At 39.9% G+C, this 21,259-nt stretch overlaps 1 protein-coding gene across 5 annotated transcripts in view; it reads left to right on the top strand.

The window, feature by feature from the left end:
• The window catches only part of RHEB (Ras homolog, mTORC1 binding), a 41,436-nt gene that overhangs the window by 6,977 nt on the left and 13,200 nt on the right, over positions 1-21,259 (top strand). For 3 of the 5 annotated variants that reach the window (XR_003995058.2, XM_030512062.1, XM_030512080.1), the window contains exons 2-3: positions 13,628-13,699; positions 20,249-20,316. Coding sequence is in view for 4 of the 5 variants with exons in the window: in XM_030512062.1 (XP_030367922.1) it covers positions 13,628-13,699; positions 20,249-20,316 (140 nt within the window). In the remaining variant the exon portion in view is untranslated. Of the gene's footprint in view, positions 1-11,827; positions 11,852-13,627; positions 13,700-20,248; positions 20,317-21,259 lie in introns of those variants that run through there. The other 2 variants (XM_030512071.1, XM_030512053.1) reach the window with 1 other exon arrangement.

The raw sequence follows: 21,259 nt of genomic DNA, 5'->3' as shown, positions 1-21,259 counted from the left end.
TCCAGATGATGCTTCAAGTGATATGATCTGGAATTTTCTGGAACTGCTTGGTGGTAACGATGCTGCAGTGGATCAAATCCAAAGCTCCAGAATACAATCATAAAATCATTTAGGTTGGAAAAGGTGTTTAAGATCATAGAGTCAAACTTTAAGCCTAGAACTGCCAAGTCCACCACTAAACCATGTCCCTAAGTGCCACACCTATACATCTTATAAATACCTCCAGGGATGGTGACTCAACCCCTTCCCTGGACAGCCTGTTCCAATGCTTGACAACCCTTTCGATGAAGGAATTTTTCGTAATATCCAACGTAAACTTCCCTGGCACAACTTGAGGCCATTTCCTCTTGTCCTATTACTTGTTACTTAGGAAGAGAGACTGACACCCACCTCACTACAGTCTGTACACGGAAGTGTAAGGCATTCAGAATCACTGATTGCCTCCCTACTTAGAACACCAGTTGAATCAAATGTAAAGGCTCTGTTGCTTTTCAGAGTGATCTTTAGTGTTTGCTAAGATACCCTAAAAATAGGTTTCCTGCAAATACCAGTTGACTCCTCAACCTGGTTGATTCCTCTTTTAGTTGTACTTATTGCCACTGTTGCAGCATAAAGATGATTTGCAACTACTTAATCTGTTTAGGTGCACTGGTTCTTCCTCAGTTTACCGTACAGGATTTTGATTGCTGTATATGTGAATTTTCAGTATAGTTGTATGAAGGATGTGGGATGAGATAATGGTGGAAAAGGTTGAGATATAAACATGATACAAGTTCTCAAAAGTGCACATTTAGGATTATGAAGCGTGATGTCTCAGTCAAGATGAAGACAAGACAAGCAAAGAATAGCTTGAGCCTTGGGGCTCCTGCAGAAGGGAAGTCTACTTGGAATTTCTCATGGGACTTCTTATGTGAATTAGAAAACTTGTACTAGAACAGGAGGAGGAAATTTATAGCAGTTTAATTTGGATGAAATCCTTTAGAGTTTGTGGATAATGACCAAAGATTAATCTTCTGAGGTGTAAGACTAATAAGTGAATGATTTCTGAAGGCCTTTTAAGGAATGAAAGACCCTATGAAGAATGGTTCAGAAAAGTTGGGGTGCTTCTGTATTAAATAGATACAAACTGAAGATATTGCAATTCCCTGATAGATTATGCTTTGAACAGTGAAGTTTCCTTTCAGATCTCTTTTTTTAAATATTACACTGAAATCTTAAAGTAAGAGGAGTTAATGCGTCCAGAATGGTTTGTCAGAATTCTTAGGTATTTCAGATTACACGAACCAGAACAGCATGCATGACAGATCTTAGCTAGTTATTTGTATTCTGTGGAGTATTGAGTTAAATGAATTTTAATTTGGAAAAAGAGGGAATACATAAGTGGTCTTCAGTCTGTGGGTGTGAACATGTGCAAGTGTAATACAAAATTATGATATGAAAGCATCTCTTGACAACATTGTCTCCTTAGTTAGTGGGATACATCTGTCTAGCTTCAACAACTTGTCAAATTGTATTGCCAAAACTTCATTCAATATGTACAACCTCCTTTAAAGGTACGCTAGCTATATGCAAAAGAGCTGGGATGCATAATATGCAGGAAGACTCCATTAAATCTGTCCTACAAACTGTCAAAACAATCAAGCACTTGACATTAATGCAGTAAAGTATGTTTTGCTTCAAGGCTTGGTCCTCCATTAATAACAAATCTTTGGTGTTCTAAAATCTGTTTCAAAATTAGCTTTTTTAATTAGAACTGGAAGTTTCTGCTTTAAAATGTGCATAATAAACAATCACCATGTTTCTTAGTTTGCTTCAGTACATTCTTCTGTATTGCTTTCTTGGAAATGACCATTTCTAATAGATGCTCTGCTTCATCTGTATGGTTTGACACTGGTCAATAAATTTTAAAGGAAGGTATTAGTTGTGCTGTTTTGACTTTTTTCGTGTTTGGAGAAGCAGCTTGCCAAAATTCTGATAAGCCTTTTGTGGTTGCTAAACTTAAATCTAAAAATTATTTGAATGTAAGGTAATTCAGGTTTTTATGAACAGTAAAGCTGGGAAGAGTAGAAAGTTGTCTGAATGCTTCAAAATCTTGTTCTCTCTACAGAGTGTATCAAGGAGTCTTATGACACCCAAACCCTTTTTCTGCTTGTCCTTCGTCAACTGCACACTTTTATCCCTGAGTGTCATGACAAGACAGAGAGAAGAGTTAAAGTGAAACTTCCAGAACTGTTTCATTGATTAGCTTGTTGAAATTTCTTCTAGATTAGTGTCTTAGATGGTGTTCGTAAGCCTAGCATTGGATTGTGTTTTTGTCACAACCGACTGCTATGAACAAGTGTAAGTTAATGGTAGTACAGAAAAATAAGATGATACCTTCTCTTTGCATTTCTAGGCAAAAAGATTGTGATCTTAAAAACACATTATCTCATACACAATATATAGCTCATGGTGAGACTGTAGGATATACCCTGTGTTTTGCTGAAAATGGTCATGTGAACATCCCATTATTATGGCATCCAGCTGCTTATGTGGGCATGGGCTGTACATCCCAAAGGTTGACACAGTTTAAAGGTGGAGGCTGGTAAGGAGAAAATGGGACAGTATGAGAAAGTATGTATGGACCTAAGTTTTAGGGGCAACTTATTGTGGGGAAAGTTGGGCCGTGCCTCTGCAGTTCTTACAGCATGGAAGTGTGAAAACAAAAAGAATTAAGTTGTGGGTTATTTTCCAAATAGCCAGGCTAAGGAAGTAAGCAACTAGTGAAAGTCTTTGCTTTACTAATGGTATATCTTGGCCCTTGACCTATTTGCCTGTAATAGTTAACATTTTATTAATTTCTGCCAAGTAGATGGGATGTACTTAATTTCTTACATACTGTTTGAAATAGACTTGAATTTAAGATTAGCTGGATTAACAATTTAACTGGATAATAACAGTAATAATCACTATTGCACTCTTAAGAATTTTATTTCTGTTGACGCTTGTACAGCAGACAAATACAATGTACTGCTCTGTCTCTTGAAGGTTGGCCTGAAGTTAGGTTGCCTTAAACTGTAGCTTGATACTCAACCCCTTGTCCAAGTTGCATAGTTGTGCTAGTGGAGCGCTGGGAAGTGAAGAATCCAGCTTCTGTTGGCAAGTGCTTCCTCAGGTGCTGGAGTGGGACTGGCTGGAAGACATTTCAGTTGTGAAAGACAAATCTAAATGGAAAAATGGTTTAATGTCAAGTTGCAACTGTCATACTCAGTTACCTCCCTGGGTATTTTCAAATAGTTGGGGGAAGGTGGGAATGGCGTTTTGGGGTTTTTTTCCTCAGTTTGTTCTGTGTTTTTGTTGTTGTTCTTCCTTGCAAAGATCAGAGTTCTTTATTATGACCTTTTTGTACTAAATATTATCAAAACTGAGAAAAGTGTGATTCCTCCCTGAAAACTCTTACTGTGAAATACCTTGTGAGCCAACGGATGGGTACACACTGGTTAGGAAGGTAAGAAAGTCAGTTGGCTGTTGTGACAGACAAGAACTTTGGGCTCTAATGATTCTTTTGGTACTCTGCATGGTGTTATCTGTACTGCAGCGTCTGTTGGGGTTTGTTCCTGGTGTCTTACCCATGTCTGTCTGGCTGTGATTTTGGTATATTATTACTTTAAACCTTCCTTACTGTTAACAGATTATCCTTTGCATTCAGAGGCTGCTCTGTTACGTTGATAGGGTACATAACAGAAGAAAGCTTGCAATCAGAGTTAGTGGGGAGGGTTTAATGACTAACTCCAGCTGTATAAAGTGCTATGGTATGAAGATAGAATTTAACAGATTGTGGCTTTCTTCAACCCTGATTAATAGATGGGAGGAACTTTGTGTGTTAAGCTGAAGGAAAATGAAAGATGCCTACGAAGTTAATTCAGAGAAGTTCTAGATTTGAATTGGACAACAGTAACTTGTCAAAAGTTACCTGAATCTGATGGGGACGGGGAGACAGTTTTTGTAGAGGAAGCTTTAGGCATACTGGTTTTCATGTTGTCATGTTATATATAGACCCACAGCAGCCTTGGGCCAGCAGAGGAGAGTTAAAGTGGTCAAGGCTCAGCTGTATGATCATTAATAAAGACTGTATCAGTGTCTACCTGTGCATCTGTTAACAGGCATGTGGTGGAGTTGACCCTGTTCTGCTCCACAGGTGGAAGAGAGAGGCAATAATAATCTTTGTCAGTATCCCTGAAGACACCTTCTCTGGTTTGTGCTAAGAGATGGCAGTGTTCAAGGCCAGGTTGGATGGGGCTTTGAGCAGCCTGGGCTAGTGGAAGGTGTCCCTGCCCATGGTGGGCAGGTGGAGCTGGATGACTAAGTTTGCTTCCAACCCAAATCATTCTACAATTCTATGCTGTCAGGGTGGTACCGCGGTTCCTCATGCTTCATGCAGCTTCGGGAACTTCTACTAATGAAGGTCATGGCAGGTAAATCGTGCTGTGTGCTGATGTTGAATGCTAGTAGCAGCACGACTTTCCATGAAAGTAAGGTTTTGACTGCAACATGCATTGCTGGCATTTGTTGACATTGAGTTTATCAGACTTTGGACCATCAGTGGAGACACGAAGAGCCTGCTACCACTGACTGACTACTTCATAGTCATAGGTACTGCTGCAGGCCGAAGGTGCCTTTTGTTGCTAAGATCTTGTAGTGATTATTATGCAGTTTGATTTTTACGTATATTTAATAAGTTATAAAAGTAGCTTGCTGTTGTTGGGACAAATCAATAGTCTCTTCCAGCTTTTGCCACAGCTTGGCAAAAAGTTCTGCGGAGCTCCCCTTGGAGTAAGCTTGAAATTTCTTAGCTATAGTTGCTCTATGTATATCCTATTATTTGCTTGGGTGATGTTACCAAGAGAGGGGATGTTACCATTCCTGTCTTGTCAGGATTTTGTCAGGCGCTTGCTTTCTGGCATCGCACAACAAGGAGGAGAGAAATACATGTCTTACTATTGTTCTTGCAATTCCAAGAATAATCTTGAGGTCCTGTGGTCATGTGCATTTCAGTAGCACTGCCAAGAGGGTCCATTCCTCGCCATTTCAGCTGAATTTCCAGCGGTTTGTTTGGCATTACGATATACTCGGGGACAAGCTCCAGGTGTGCCTTTTTAAAATTATGCCAGCAGAATTTCACTGCTGTTTTCAGAACTTACTCTCTGCTTGGTCCTGGTTGTAAGCAGTGACGAGGTGTGGTGACCACAGTGTTGGCATCAGCGAATACTATAGCTCCAGTCCTTGTAAAGATCCTATTCAAGGAAGATGACTGCATTTTGGTGAAACAGTACTGATCCATTGAAAGACCGAAATCTTTGATCTTGCTAAGGGTTCTGTGCTATTAAAGCTTTCTCTGTTACTGGTGTAGATAAGGAGGTCTTACACATAAGAAACATAACTCAGATTTGCAGTGAAAGGAAGAGAACAGTTTATCTCGTTTCCTAATAGAAATGGCGAGTTTAAAATCCTGTAACTTAAAGTGGCTGGTGTTAACTTCAGCCAGTTGTGTAGAAACGATAAAAAAGAAAATTACGGCTGCAAACCCCTGGTAAATCTAAACAGCTGTTTTATCCCATGTGGTGTGTATAGAGTTCGATGGCTTCTGCTGTCAGATTCAACTGTGCTGCAAGCGCGGTAAAGGCAGTGTCTGTGCAGCGGGTAGAGAGCTGGTTCTGGTAACTGCAGCTGGAAAGATTCACTCCTTCAAGAAGTGCTTAAAACCTGCTAGTCCTGATATTTCTGGCTTGCAGGAAGGTAATTTAAGTTGTACACCCCAGTGATCTTTAGCATCAAGAAAGAACTGCCTGGAAGTGGAGAGTTCATTCTCTTGTGCTGAAACGAAAACCTTGAAGATGGGAAAGGGGAACGCATGGAATGCATTAAAGCAAGAAATACACTTTTTTATTTCTAATGATAATGGCATTTAAAACTGATTTAACGATGAAACAATGACCGTTACTAAAGTATCTTTCAAAGACATTTCATGTTGTACATAGCTGATGATCCAAGGAAAGGTCAAGTTTATTCAGATACCTAATTAGCTGCTTGAAGTGTGTGCACAGGGAGAGAGGACTTGGCTTCTACCCAGAAGTACTAGTTGGATTTTGCCTCTTCGGGGGCAATCAGTACAAAGTTCAGGTTCTTTCAGTCTAAGTGTGTCATAAATTGAAACATTAGGGTCAGATCTTTAAGCTTAATAAGCTTCCCTTTAGAAGTCATTGTGGTTTTAACCTGACAGGCAGCTAAGCACTGCACAGCCGTTTGCTAGCTCTACCCCAGTGGGATGAGGGAGAGAATTGGAAAAAAAGGGAAAGGTCATAGGTTGAGACAAAGACAGTTTAACAGGACAGAAAATAAATGGATAATTGTAATAATAATGATGATAAAAAAACATACAAAACAAGTAATGCACAATGGAGTTGCTCATCACCTGCTGACTGATGACCAGCCAGTCCCCAAGCAGTGGGCCTCTGCCTTCTCATCCCAGTTTTATTGTTCAGCATGACATCGTATGGCATCGTTGGGCCGGTTTGGGTCAGCTGTCCTGGCTGTCCCCCCTCCCAGCTTCTTGTGCTCCTCCCACTTCACTCCCCACTGCCAGTCTCATGGCAGGGCATGAGAAGCTGAAAAGTCCTTGATTTAGTGTAAACATTGCTCAGCAACAACTAAAATATCAGTGTGTCATCCACATTATTCTTATCCTAAACTCAAAGTACAGCACTGCAGCAGCTACTAGGAAGAAAATTACGCCAGCTGAAACCAGGACAGAAGTGCAGCATATCAAGTTGTACTGCCTAACTTCTAGTTTAGAAATACATTTGATAATTAGGCTAGCAGCAGAGTCAAGTTGCCTCTCAATTTCTACCACCACCTGAAATATTTTAGGCATGGTGCTGTGGGGAGGAAGGTGGGAAGGTGCTGTAGGGATGCACAGCTTCTGCAGGAAGTCTGAAGGGAACACAGAGGGTGGTATTTATCTGAGTAGATATTGGTTGACTGTCTGGGGTATGAATGTCTGAATTTCCTTCATAGTTAGGAGACCCCAGGATGCAGTTCCCCTGACCGGTTTAAAGCATCTTGGATGCAATCACCTATGCGTGCATACCATGGCCAGGTGAGATATGTGCCACAGAAATTTACTGGAATTTTTTTAAGCCTTGTAATGGCTTTTCCATCTTTGATAACTGATAGTAAATGCATGAAATTAAAATTGCTTTCCCTTATTAAAAGAGAAATACCAGGCAAACTGTGGCACTGTTTTTGTGCCAACAAGGATTACAAGCAGATATAGCTGGACTGTGCAGTAAAGTAACTTAAACATTTCTTCTGGCAATCATTTGCTGAGGTTACTTACTTAAATGGAGACAAAACAGACACCTGGAAGTGGCAACTAAGCTGTTGCAGGAAAACAGTGCAATTTTTCTCTATGTACTTGCCTGGACATCTAATACATTATAATGAAGTGTAAGTGAATGTTGAGGGATGATTGCTGCTTGCAGGATGGAGCAAGCTGCTTGTTACATATTGAGGAATAAAGCACACGCTCTCTTCTTGCTTTCCTTACAGAAAACATGATTTAGATAGCATTATTAGGACTCTTGGTTTGTGTTTTGAATGCTCATCACTGACAACCTAGCAAGGGCCTACAAATGTGCTTGTGAGTTTGACCAACTGCTTTGAAATCTGAAGAAAATAAAGGAAGCCATCTGACTTCCTTTCTAAATGACTGCCTCTCAGATTTCTTCTGGCTTGCAGAGGAATACCTTTGATAAACCTCAAGATGATTGTGCAATGCAGAAGGAAGGGAAACAAGCATGTGTTCTTTTCTCCCTGCAGGCTTGTGTTCTTGATGTTACCATCATGTGAACCTCCTCCTCTACAGCAGAAGTGGTTCGTGCTACGATACCTTGCCTTAGACTGTCAGATACATTTCCTTATATCCTAATATAGTAATAGATAAAGAGAAGGCAGGGAACAGTTATAGCAGTGGGATAGAGTGCCACAGAAGTTGAAAAAGAGTTTGTGTTGTTCTGAAATGGTGATCTGTTGTTTGGTTTGTCATGAAGGTCTCTTCTGTTCTTGAGGTCCCTCATTACATTACCAAAAGATATCGCATCACGTTCCTCAGAGTTTCTCTCTTACAGGATTATAAGAGTGGATCCTTCAGTCTGTCCTTCAGAAAGCTCAGACAGCACTTTGACAGAGGAGTGTGTTGCGAATCAAGCATGGGAATCATATGAGTAAGGGCACCAGCTGAGCTCTGTGTGTCAGCAGAAGTTTTCTCTGTCAGCATCATTTTTTATTCTGGTATCCTCGTACCGGACATGTTGATGTCACTAGGAAATCACTACAAAGTAAATAAAACTACGGCGCAAAGTAGATATTTATATGTGGTAATTCCTCATGATTAGAAGTCTAATAGTTGAATTAAATGGCATCTGAGTAAAACACAAACTACTCATTGTATCACTGTCTCCAGAAGTTTAGAAACAGAATTCTTTATTGACTCAGATGTATCATTTTTATAGTCGTTAGAGTAATTCACTGAACTATGTAGCAACGGTCAGCAAACTAGCAACTACATAGTCATAATTAGTACCTGGCGGGGAGAAAAGGGAGAATCCTCACTAACCACAGAAAGTTGTTGGTGATGAAGCCTAAGATGAATGATGAGCTAGTGATGAGTTCTGAGATTATCCACTATCTTGTGAAAAGATTTTTGTTAAAGAGTGATGCTGTAATTCCCTTTGCTATGCTCCATCTGCTCCAAGAAGTCACCAAGATCTTTTCTGTGCTCTGAGGACAAATAGTTAATCTGCACTGGAAGTACTGGAGTCTCTATTTTCTGCATCTTGGTATTCTGAATTAAAGAGGATAAGGATACCAATGTTGAAGTTAAATTGAGTGTAACTTTCAGTGTGAAAACTTCATCTCTGTGAAACGTAATAATTTGAGCATAGCTGTTTGTGAGATACTGAAAGTTGGGTATGCAGCATGTCTGATCTAATTTGATATGACTGACAGCATTTCATTATGAAATTTCTTGAACCCTTTTGGTACAAAACTTAAACTAATCTGTCCTACTGATAACTGCGTAGATCTAGGTGGAGACTGACTTAGGTAAGATGCTAGGCTTGTGATAGAGTATATTAGATGCTCTCAGCATCAGTTCATAACCAGCACAGTTCATAAATGGTTTTTCTTAATAGAAAAAGATGGGTTAAAGAAACTCTGCATCTAAAATTCTAACAGAATGGAGAACTGCAACCCTTCAGTAGTTGTTGTTCTTGACCCTGTCAGACTGTTTACTGATCGCTTGTGCGGATGATTTCAAGTATTGAGAAATCCTTCCTGTTGAGATAAACTGTGTGCTGCCAGTGGCTGTCATCGTGGAGATGCCACGTTAGAGGGCAGCTGCAGAATCGAGCTTGCACAATGCCTTGCTTGTGGAGCTGTTGTTTGACTTGCTTGCTGGCCAGTTGCATCATTTCTATCTCCTGGGGTTGGGGTGAAGTTGGCTACAGATAGAATTTTATCTGGGCTTTCCCTCTACCTATTGCAAGGAGAATAAGGGTGTGGGATGGGGACAGCAGGCAGGTAGTGGGGCACCAATGTGAGGGCATGTGCTCTTCAGGGAGGCAAGCTGTGCATGAGCCCACCCGTGTGCAGTTACTCATCTTCTTGGTAAACTGCCTGGTGTTGTAAAACTTGAATTTTAAGGCTAGATGAAATACCACAGCTCTTGTCCAAGAAGTAAAAGGATGAGTAAAAACTCAATTTGGCAATTGTTTTGCCTTGACAATCTCAATGGCATTTGAAACTGATGTGCTATGATTGCACTAGTCAGAGTGTTTATGGGACGTTCCATTTTATGTAGCAAGTGGTCTATTGTATGAACAGAAGTATGACAGCTTTAGTTTTTGAAGTGGCTTTCCGTCTGAAAACCTGTTCTTTTTCTGTTTTGACAACGTAAAACTCTTTTCTTTACCACTCCCACATAATATCATAAATAACAAATTGTGTATGCAAATACCATTTGGGTACTTCTGGACAACTTGAGTTGAGCTTTCAACCACCTGGGACTTGTGTTCTAAACATTGTACAACGCATTCCTCCCAGCCCTTACCTTCTGTCTTATTCTTCCAGGAAGAGGGAGAGTCAGTAATCTTGGAGGATTTTGCTTACAACTCCTGTGCCACAGAGTATCTGGTGATATGAGTTACCATAGCAAGTACAGCTGGAGGACTCATCCTACTGCCCTGTCCCGGTGTTGCCCTTATTTGATTCGTTTATTTCTTCCTACTTAATTTAAGCTCTCTGATTCTAAACGGAGTGAAAAGGTTAAACCATAATCTTTTCCAGTAAGATTTCAAAAATGCTTTTTCATCTTAAAATCACAGGTTTCCATCAGTTCAGTGGACCAGTTCCAGCAGACTTTGCCTTGCTTTTGCTCATGACATTTCTCATTTTGGTCTCAATGTTTATTTTCCTAAAACTTAAGGAGAGTGGATACACTAGAAGTACTGGCATGGAGGATGCTACAAGGAAAAGCTTAGCAAACTAAAAAACATTTGGCATTTGTTCCAAATGAGGGCATATTAGAGCTCAGCCTTTTTTGAGGTATGCACCCTTGAGTAATCGATAAATCAAGTCTTTGCTGCTGGTGTGCAGGCTCTCTCATCCTTTTAGGCTGAAGTGTGCTAGCAGCATGTGCACATCTAGACTGCAGCATCTCCTCCTCCCTGCAGTGCTCTGAGATGCAGTTAGCACATCAGTAAATGCAGTTGCGTGCCGTTCCTTGGCCCTTGTCTTGTGGATGTTATGTTTATGTTGTAATTCTCTCTGAACATGTTGCCTGATCTTTCTGGGGAAAGAGGAGGTAAGAGCTAAATTGTCAGCTTAATTTTCCTCTCTGTCCACAAGCATAGGTCAGAGGCCTGGAATAAAACCTGTGGGGCAAAGGTCAAGCCAAGCTGTTGTTTACATGGTCCTGCATGCTTCTTGGGCATGGGCTGAGACAAGGCAGTGGGGATTAATGACTTGGGTTTTAAATTTCTTGTGTCCCCTTCGGAAGCCTTGGTCTGGTGGGATACTGTTGCATGACACTTATCCCAAGGGGGTATGTGGCTGAATCCAAGGCTGGAGAGCTTCCCTGTGGCTCATCTAGGAAAGCAGGCATCCTCCTGTGATCACAAACACATCATTACTGGAAGGCTTGTTACAAAGCTTGGAGAAATTTAGGAGGAGGGTGTTGGAACGCTGGTTTTGTCTGTTTTTGTTTCCTCCTCTTTCACTGTTCGGAGGAAAGCAGTAATTAATACAGCTGGATGTTAAATGCAGCATTTTCTGTTGGCTCTGACTTCTTGCTAGTATTCAGTTTCCAGACTTAGCACAGACAGACAGTAGCAGTCAAATTTTTAGGTTAGTTTAGGATCCTTCTTGGGTGAAAAAATGTTCCGTCATGATCTGTGCTTAACTTAGCTACTCTTACCTTAAAGATGTAACAGCCTAATATAGGAATAGTTAACTTTGTTTCGAAATTGAGTGCTTAATGTGCTGGTATTGGCAAAGAATCTGGAAGCATGAACTCTGGGTAGCAACTTTATAAGCTTATAGCTGAAGAAGAAATAGCCTGAAAGTTCATTCACTCTCTAAGTGGTGTCCAAAATACACAGTTTCACAAAGTTGCTGAGATGCATAGTCTCATTTCTATGTCTGTCCTTATTAGGATGATTTTGGATGTGGGTGGTGCTTCTCCACCCCCCCCCCCCCCCCCTTCCTTGCTGGAGCAACAGTTTGAAGTGCAATGTTCTTTGTAAACTCATGCACAGTGAGTATGACACCTTTAGTTGAACTGTTACATATATAAAAAAATGGTGTCTTAAGAATTTGATTTGAGAAAAAGCAACTCTTACAAGCTTGTGTGCTGGTTGGTCTTTTGGGGGTGGTTTTTGGGTTTTTTAGCATTGTATCTTGAATAAACTGGCATGATTGGTGGGAGATGGCAAAGGGCTAGGCATGGAAGAGCTGGGCAGTTGATGTTAAAATAAACCAAGCAGTTTCTTGATGAAGATTATGGCTGTTAGAAAATCCTCAAATGAAGGTGCTTCCTTCTGGAGAAGTATATCTTGGAAGTGTTGCAGTTAATGATGGAATTGGCTGCATGTGTTGTTATAAATATTAAGCCAAACTTTCCTTGCATCACTTTCATGGTTGTATTTTGTGTGACTTGCAATATTTTAGAATGGTTTTAACAATGACTTGCTAAGTATGCTGCTAATAATCGAATGTGAACAGGTCAAGAGCCTTGTATGCTGAAGCAAGAATGGGAGGTTGGTTAAAGTGGAAAATTGTTTAACATCTCCTGAAGGAATGTTTATGAAAGAACTTTTTCTATAGCAAGGTATGAACATAGCATAGTCTGAGCACTGCAAGTGGGCAGTCTTTATCCAAAGCAATTAATTCTTGAAAATAGTTTACTATATAGTTCAGCCACAACACTGGTTACTTAGGATGTCATTGAAAGGCTTCCACTGAGTAGGATGGTCTTGAGTCTGAGTTAACTTGAGGTCGTATTTTGTTTGTACTTCTTGCCAATGAGAAGAGTATCAAGGAGCATGAAGGATATGCTCATGTCCAGAAGCAGCTAATGCACTTGGCAATCTTTGTAAGAGTGTATTTGTCCAGTAAACATAATGTAATAGGATCTAGTAGATTCCCAAATGTAGATGATGTGCTGTAATGGAAATTGTGTTAAGACTTCAGTAATGATTTGAAAAGTCTTCGGTTGCAGAGCTTTAAAGGTGCTTTTTATGGTCAGTGTCTATGATTTGCTTTTACCATCTTGTAAAGTCTTCCACAACTAAATTCGTTTTGGGGTAGGTTTTTTTTTTTCAGTCTGCTACTAAGTGCAACATTTTGCATTACTCTTTATTGGAGGGTGTGTGACCAGATCAGCATAACTGAACTTGGAAACATTGTCTGAAAAAGTAGCAGTTTAATTGTTTTCAAAAGAAAAAATACCTCCTCAATCACTGTGCTTAAAATGCCACATTACAACAGACTGGTGGATGCTGTATTAAAAGGATTAATAGGAGAGTATACTGATCTCAAGAATTTTGAGATCATCTTTTTGTCATGGGAAGTATGTCCAATGTCCTAGTCGAACCAAATTTGGCTAATTCTGTCCAAGCTCCTAGTTTTCTCTGCAATGCCTGAAAATTATTTCTAGCTTCCTTGCTTCTTGACAGAAAAACCTTCCAAGTATAGCAGTTTGTTAAATTTAGCTTTATGAGGATTGGACACTGCTACTTTTAGATTCATTTTAAACTGAAGGAGGCGTTTAAATTATGCTATGTTAAAACAAAAGCAGAACACATGCCGAGTAGCTTTTGCACTATATTTTTATACGTTCAGGAGACCCAGTTACTAGAAATAGGCACTTAATTTAAAAATAGGTCAGCTGTCATGTATAGATAGTTTAAATGAACCATACAAGTCTCATATCTGCTCTTATAAAAACATTTAGTATATCTACTAATAAGTGTAAAGTGGTAATAGCCTGAAGGCTTGTTTAAATACAGATTATCTTTTCCTTGCTTTACAGGAAAATCTTCACTGACGATTCAGTTTGTGGAAGGACAGTTTGTTGATTCGTATGATCCAACCATAGAGAACAGTAAGTAAATAACTGACAAGCTGCTCTTCTGTACCTAACTAACTTTTATCAGAAGCCATTGTGGTTATTCATATTACTTATGTGGGCATTTACATATTAACATTAAAGCTCATTAATTAACTGTCAAGTTTGATTACTCTTTTAAACCAGTGCTTACCAAGCTGACAGTACTGCAGTGTGGAAATCGCTGTGTACATATTTCTCCAAACAGCTAAACTGTCTTTCAACGCTAAATGAAGGAAAACCTAATCAATCTGGCTAAAATGCATCTCCTTCTTGTATTTTATGTATGTTCTTGGACATCTGCTTCCCCTAATATAGTCAGGGCATGTCAAATTAAGTCTGTCATACCTCTATTGAAATGTGCCACTATATATACAAAGTTTCAAATGTCTCATTTGATCAGTGCATCCAGATGAACACAAAGCCAGCAATACCAGTCAGGACTAAATGACTACATTAGAAGGTAGACATGCTGTGTCCATGATAACATGACAATGTTTTAAATTACTCCCTTCCAGCTACTTGATAACAAGTCTGGTACACACGCAGCTTGCTGCAGATACTGGGTAGCTGAATTCTTAAGTGTCTTTTCTCTTAGCACTTTTTTGAATATTGGTGTCTTTGTGAACAGCTAGCATAGCAGATGAGTAAAGGTACTAAAAATGCTGCCAAGAGCAACAAGTAACTTCAGAGGCGAGTTACCCGGTATTTGTTACAATCCAACCAGCTCTTTCTGAACTAGCAGTGGTCGTAAAGTACCTTAGTAACTGTGTTGCTAGCCTGAGTAACTTGATCGTATTGGCTCAGTTTAATCATGTGACAAATAAAACTTTGATTTTTGTGATCGTAACCCTGGAGTTCTTGTATTTTAATGACTTTTGAAATGTAGTGGTAGCACATGTTTTTTACTGTTTCAAAATTGTGCAGTAGGATGTTAAGCCTCAGTGGTACTCTGGAAGTTTGAATGAAGTAATCAGCAGAACAAGGTTTCTTTTGCATATACATGGTAATAATTACAAATCAGTAGCTATGAGGATATATTTTACTCAGGTTTATTTTAATGCTTAGAACTAAAATTCAAATGCTACTTTTTGAGAAGCTCTGATTTTGCTTTATGAGTCAGGGTGGATAATTTGCCCTATGACCTGAATGATCCGTTAGTCCTTATATGGATGGCATTAATATTAACACTTTAGGATGTTTACACCTGGATTTTAGCATTTTGATGCCTTCATACAAGATTGTCTTGTTTCATCCTTTACAAGCTCTTGTTGTCCACAGAAACCTATTGTTCGTAACTGCTGTTTAGTAACTCTGTAGTTGTATGTGTCTCATTGGTAGCATTTCTTAACTGTATGAAAACATACCCTGAATAAATTCTGCTCTTATTTGATTCTTGTAGTCTGCACTGCTTGCTTGGTGTAAATTCTAAACATTGAGCGTGTCATGATCGTGAAAACTTTGGGCAGGGGCACATTGGAAAAGTTTAAATCTTCACTTGGTTTCTTATTTGGAAAACAGCAATACTCCTTTTGGTGAAAGTCTTGTTGGTCTGTGATGTGGCTGGAAAAATTTGTTTTCTGAAAGGTAGACAATTTCAGGGCCCTTCTTGCATCAGAGCATGTTGCTGGGAAGTAAGGGTTGAAAACATAGAAGATGTGACCTGAGGTTCAAAACAATAGGAAGTCTGTCACATCTTTAAGCCCTGGAAGGCCTCATGGAATGTTTTAAAAATGCTTCAGTGAAGAACTGAAGAGATAACACATTTAACATTTAAAATATATTGAAAGTTTGTTAAGAAAGACATGTGCAACTAGTTTTGGTGGGATTAGTATAAAATCATTCTTTTGTCTTCAGTTCTTAATCTTTTTAGAATGTTCTGCTAAACACAAATCTTTGATCAGTCCAATCTTTTGGTGTTCCCAGCTCTGTGTTTCTGATTCTATGCAGGGTCATAAGATGCAGAGTATGTAATCAACTCTTCTATTGTTTTCCTAGCTTGTAATTTCAAATCTGGTTGCCAATGCTGGCAGAAGGGGTTGAGAAGTCCAAGTTCCTATACTAGGGGCAGTGTTGAGAATATTGCATTTTTCCAGTGCTTTGTAGCAAGTTATAAAACCTTGTCAGTTTCATCTAGTGATTTGGTCTACTTTAGTTTCACAGAACTTGGAAATGAAAAAAACACAGGCTAAAGAATAGGCTGGCCTATGTGATTTCTGTTTTGTCTCCAGAAAATTGTTACTGATAATTTATTACAGTATTCCCCTAGCACTAATGAAAGGGTTGAAAGCTGCAGTACTGCCGATAGCTTAATCTGTATACTTTTGGTCTTATAATGAAACTTGCACAAAAAATGCGGTGTAAAGCTAAATTGTGTAGAAGGTAAGCTGTAGTTAAGCTCTTACAGGAACAAGTTGCGTAGCATATAAGCCTTGAATCATAGGAATAAGACCTAATATTCTAGTAGTTTCATTTTTTCAGTGTGAAAATCTCTACCTTCTTGGAACCTGGTAAAGACAAAATAAGCTGCATCAGATTTCACTTAGTGCTTGTTAAAGCCAGCACTGCTTCACTACTGTATTTTCCTTTGCTTCTGTTACATGAGAACCAGAAAAGTTAGTTTATTGAAGTCAACAAGCATGTTGAATTCAGTTGCTTCTCCTAAACCTGTGTATCAGGAAGATTAACATGTAGTGTTTTGTGGCAGCAGTGGTGGTGAGAGTTAACTGTTTGGCAAAATAAATTTTCCCTTTCTGAATGTCCCAATAGGAGTGACACCACAATGGGTGGCTGTTCTTGAGACAGCTGTGTTGGGAAACTATTGGAACGATTATTTTGTGGGGTGTTGGAAAGAAAAGGAAGATCATGGTGCTGGGTGGGGTTCTAAAGGCAGATTAGCTCAGATAAGCTAAAACCAGAACAATTGAAACTCAAAAATTTTACTGGAATAAAAAGGAGAATCTATATTTGGAACTCAAAGCGAATAGGTCAGAAGGAAGATGTGCTCATGACTCTACCCAAAGCCACCCTTAGCAGGGATGTCTTTGGTTATCATTAGTTCAGCGATATTGTGTTGCAGAAAAGCTGACTTGATTGCCCAAGTCTCAGAAATGTTTTCTTCAGCTCCTCTGTGGCCTGCCTGGCTGCTTTCTGCTTTTCCTTGTAGTTTCAGACAGGCTTCTAGCACTGTGCCGCAGCTCTGTGGTCTTCCTTTCTGCCCTGAGCAGGCTCAGTAGCTCCCTAAGGAAAAGAATAGTCTTCCTGCAAGGGCTGCCTCCATCACATGTTTTTTTAACACACTTGAGAGTGGAAACATTAGAAAGGGGGAGGTGGCCGGAGGAACCCTAGTAGTTGCGGAGGGGGATACCTGTAGGTTTAGATGGGTCTGCTAGAAGCATCTTTAAGGTTGAACTTCTTCCACGTATGTTATGGCAACTGCACTGGAAGGGTTGAAGTATACTTCCTCCCAGGAGCTGCTGATAAGCAGCCTTCTCAACGGGTGGAAATGAGGCTTCTGAGAAAAGTAAAAAATAGCTCTATTGCATTACACATCTCAGTGTTGTAAAAGATGTCCTGAAAGATTAGTGGCATGCATTGACTTTGGGATGAAGACCCAAGTAGAAAAGAATGCAGAAGGTAGTAACCAAGGAACCCTCATGAAGCAGTTGCATTTAGCTACCAGGCAGTAGCATTATGGCAATAATGCTACACAATTCTTGTACCTTTACTCAGCAGCACTATTGTTCTAAAAGCTTGCATTCATATGTCTGTACCGATGGGGTTTTTTTACCATAGTGGCTTGTTTTCACAGCAGCTGTCATTTGAGTTGCATATAGAAATAATTCATGTTAGTCTAATTGAAATATACTTGATCTTAGGGTAACAGTGATTAGCAGCTGGTGGAGTTGCTGTAAAAATTGCACTTCTGCTGAGCTGTAGCAACATTCAGGGCTGCGCTCTGCATGCAGTTTTACCAGAACTTTCTCTGGTGGCAAAGTGGCTTTAGTTTCTTTACAGTGCAGCTGTTGACTGCTGCGCTCTCAACTGTAGACATACATCTGTTTCGTGTTGTGCTGTTCACTGCAGCATCAAATTCTCCAAGTTGCAGCAAAGCATCAGATCCAGGAAACAATTGTAGGTGAAGGTGGGGATTACAGTTTTCTTCATACAGCCACACTCGAGTGATGCGTTGCAAGGTCTAAGTGTGTCCTGTCTGAGATCTGTGTGCTTCGTGGAACTAAAATGGGCTTTACCCACACTCATGAGCAACATTCTGCAGATGCTCACATCATGACTGGGACTGCAGAGGTTGTTTAGGTCTACTGAAATCTGTACTCGGCACACTGGGAAGAGCCATACTGTGCAGTGATCGCATTATTGCCGGCACAGCAGAATGCAGTGCATCCCAGGATGGTGGGTGATAGAATTGGAAGTGAAGACTTCCTCCGGAAGGAGACCTGTGGATCACAAATCATCTTTAATAGAGCTGTATGTTTTTCCCAAGATGAAATTCTTACCAGGAATATTTTTTAAAAGCTTCAGCAAAGACATGCAAGTCATTAATTACGACTGCATCAAAGCAGATTTGTGTTCTTGCAGTGGGCTATTCCTAGTGCTACAAGCCTCTGCATTGAACTAACAGTTCTTCTCACAAGTCTGTGGTGACTCCTCCACTGCTTCCCTTCCACTGGCTCTGTCACATTCTGCTTCCAGTACCGATTGATGGTGATATCTTTGCCGGCTCTATTTTAGGCTTCTAGAGTAGTCCGAAAAAGCTGCCGTCTGTCCCTTTTTAAATATTAACTTCACGAGGCTCTTGAAGCTACTTGGATTGCAGAGTGCTTTGATGTGTAATGTGAAGTGTCAAGAGAGTGTTACTTTTAATATACCTGTTAGCGCAGTATGTCTCTGGACGAATCTGTTTTCTTGAAGCAGTGATAGCGTATATAGCAATGCTGTGTGTTAACACCTGTTCAAACAGATGGTTACTTCTGTCCCCACCACAGTATTCATCTGAAAGGTAAAGAGCTGTTGTGGGTTCTTCCTTCAGAACTTTAAAATTTTGTGCAGCGATGACAACTGTGTCCACATGGAGACTTGAGAGCAGCTCACATGCATGTGTGCTAAAGCAGCTCTTAGGGGGGATAGACAGGGTAAGGTAGGAGCTCTCACGTTGAGGCTCCATTTCAAATTGCAGTTGTCAGTGTTACAGTGGAAACTATAGGTGCGCTTTACACTGTTTCTTTAGACATTCTGTGTTAGTTTGGCTTTGCTGTTTGAATTGCTCCTTTTTTAAAAAAGGGTGCTTTGATTCACTATGTGGGTTGAAACCTCCAGTTTCAGCTATTTCAGCCCACTTACTCATAATACTCACATTGTGGAGACTTGACAGGGCAATGAGCATTGGCGGGGAGGAGGAAAGTTGTTGAGCAGCTTCTAGGAGACCCTGTACAAAACGCAGAAGGCGTAGGCAGGAGGCTGCACAGCGGGATTGAGAACATTCAGCTTTGTGGCTTTGGGAAGTTGTTGGGCAACTTAGAGTGTGATGAACAGGTCACTGCAGTGTTAGCAATCTCCCTGCTCATCGCTGCAGTGAAAGATGAAACTTCTTAGGACTGTTAGTATTTGGGGAAAACCACCTCAACCAGAGGATAACACAAACTTTACCCAGTATTTCAGTACTGTCCAGCAATTGTGGACAGTAACAGTTGCCTAAAGTGCAACACTAAGGCCAGAGTGAAGTTCTGAAGCCAGGTTTGCATGCTCTGGTTGCTACATGTAGTGCTCAGTAGTACATTATTCTTACAAGAGCTGTGACACTGTTTGCTTTTGCAGTTGCATAATACAAACACTGAGTAAGATTCCTCAGCTCGCAGTGTGTTGGCGTTTCATGAATCCAAGGAAGAGAAGCAATTCTCATCACTTTAGGGACGGAATGTACTTCCTGACTGAGGACTATATAGGCTGGTAGCTACAGCATATGTGTAAGCAACATGGTGATCTTCTAGCTAATTATTTAGGTTTAGTATATTCATAAGTTAGGTTCTGTATGTTTTAGCCCTGGAAAATTTATAATGTTCTTTTTTAACCCAGATCATTTACCTCATGGTATTTACATTTAGGAAATTGATCTTGCTGAACTGCTTGGAAACCAGGGAACATATGCTATAAGTTCAAACTTAACTTTGGTGCTAATTGTATTTCAGTGTCTTGTGTTACCACAAATTATGGTTGCCTGGAAGTCTCTTAGACGTGCATGTAAAAACCCTTTATATTGTTTCCTTTTAAGTAAAGGAGAAACTGCTGCATCCAATGTGAGAATCTTCTGAAATTTGAAATTTTAAAGTATGTTTCTGAGCTTCATTATCTGCAATCCACTAGTTTAATAGAACAGCCACCTGATTTAGCCTTTTATTGCTACTTTAAAACCTATAACTAAAGTTCTTTTTTCATAGTGCCTTGGCTAACGATGGCATAGATGAGTGACTTCTCATCCCTTCCTTATGTGTAATTCTGACATGTTTATGTATTTCTTGTTTGTTCTAGCTTTTACAAAACTGATCACAGTAAATGGCCAAGAATATCATCTTCAGCTGGTTGACACTGCTGGCCAAGTAAGTTATCTCTCTTTCCTTGAATCTTTCTTTGGAGTTAAGACAACAGGTACTCATGCTCCTGTAGAGCTAAGTTGGTAGCGACCATGCATTCAGAAGTGAAGGTTAATGTAAATGATGCTGCCTTGTCATTTAGTCACTAAAGAGCAATGTTTCTGTAGTGTTTATTTAAAGAATTTTTGGGGTTGGTTTGTGGGTTGTTTTTTTTCCCTGTCTATTGAACTAATGTCTAAAAAGGTGAAGAAGGAACTGCCTTAACTGTGATACACCAAAAGTTCATAAGTAGCTTGCTTGATATTTACAGGCTAAATTAGCAGTCTTGCTTTAGATGGAAAATGTCACTTCAGTAAACTGGAGGTCTTCATGACTTTTTCCTATTTGTGTACTCCAGCTACACCAGTGTGGTTTGTATCCATGAAACAGTCATGGGGAGTAGACAGAAATGCACATAGGTAGTACTTAGCGGGCTACCAATAAACTACTGCAGTTTGTTTACATTTTTACGTGATGGTTCATGTGTGCGTCTGAGCCTTCACGTAATGAGAGGGAGCATAGGAGGAGACAGCGAACGCGTGTCCTGGAGATTCATGAAATACAGGTGTTCATTATATAGTGCTGCTTGGCTGATCTTGCACTGCACATTCCAGGCACAGGAGTGCTCCATCTCGTAAAAGACTATATTAGGAAAAAACCAACACCTCCTGTATTTTTATCCTAAAGTTTTTATTGCTTACCTTCTGTGATTTCTGATACTATGCGTTTGTTTTTTTTCAAAGTATGAGTAATGTTAAACAATGTCAGTGTTGTAAAATGTGTTGCCAATACTTAAGACTTTAGAGCTGCAAGACACTTACTCATAGCTGGGAGACTATTCAGAAGGGTTGTAACCTTCTAGGTATGTTTCATTGCTTTCTTTGAAGAGAGCTACATAACTTAAGAATAA

Source organism: Strigops habroptila, chromosome 1 (genome assembly GCF_004027225.2).
Source record: "Strigops habroptila isolate Jane chromosome 1, bStrHab1.2.pri, whole genome shotgun sequence".
Lineage (NCBI taxonomy): Eukaryota > Metazoa > Chordata > Aves > Psittaciformes > Psittacidae > Strigops > Strigops habroptila.
The sequence above is the reverse complement of the archived record's forward strand: the minus strand, read 5'-3'. Positions and strand labels throughout refer to the sequence as shown.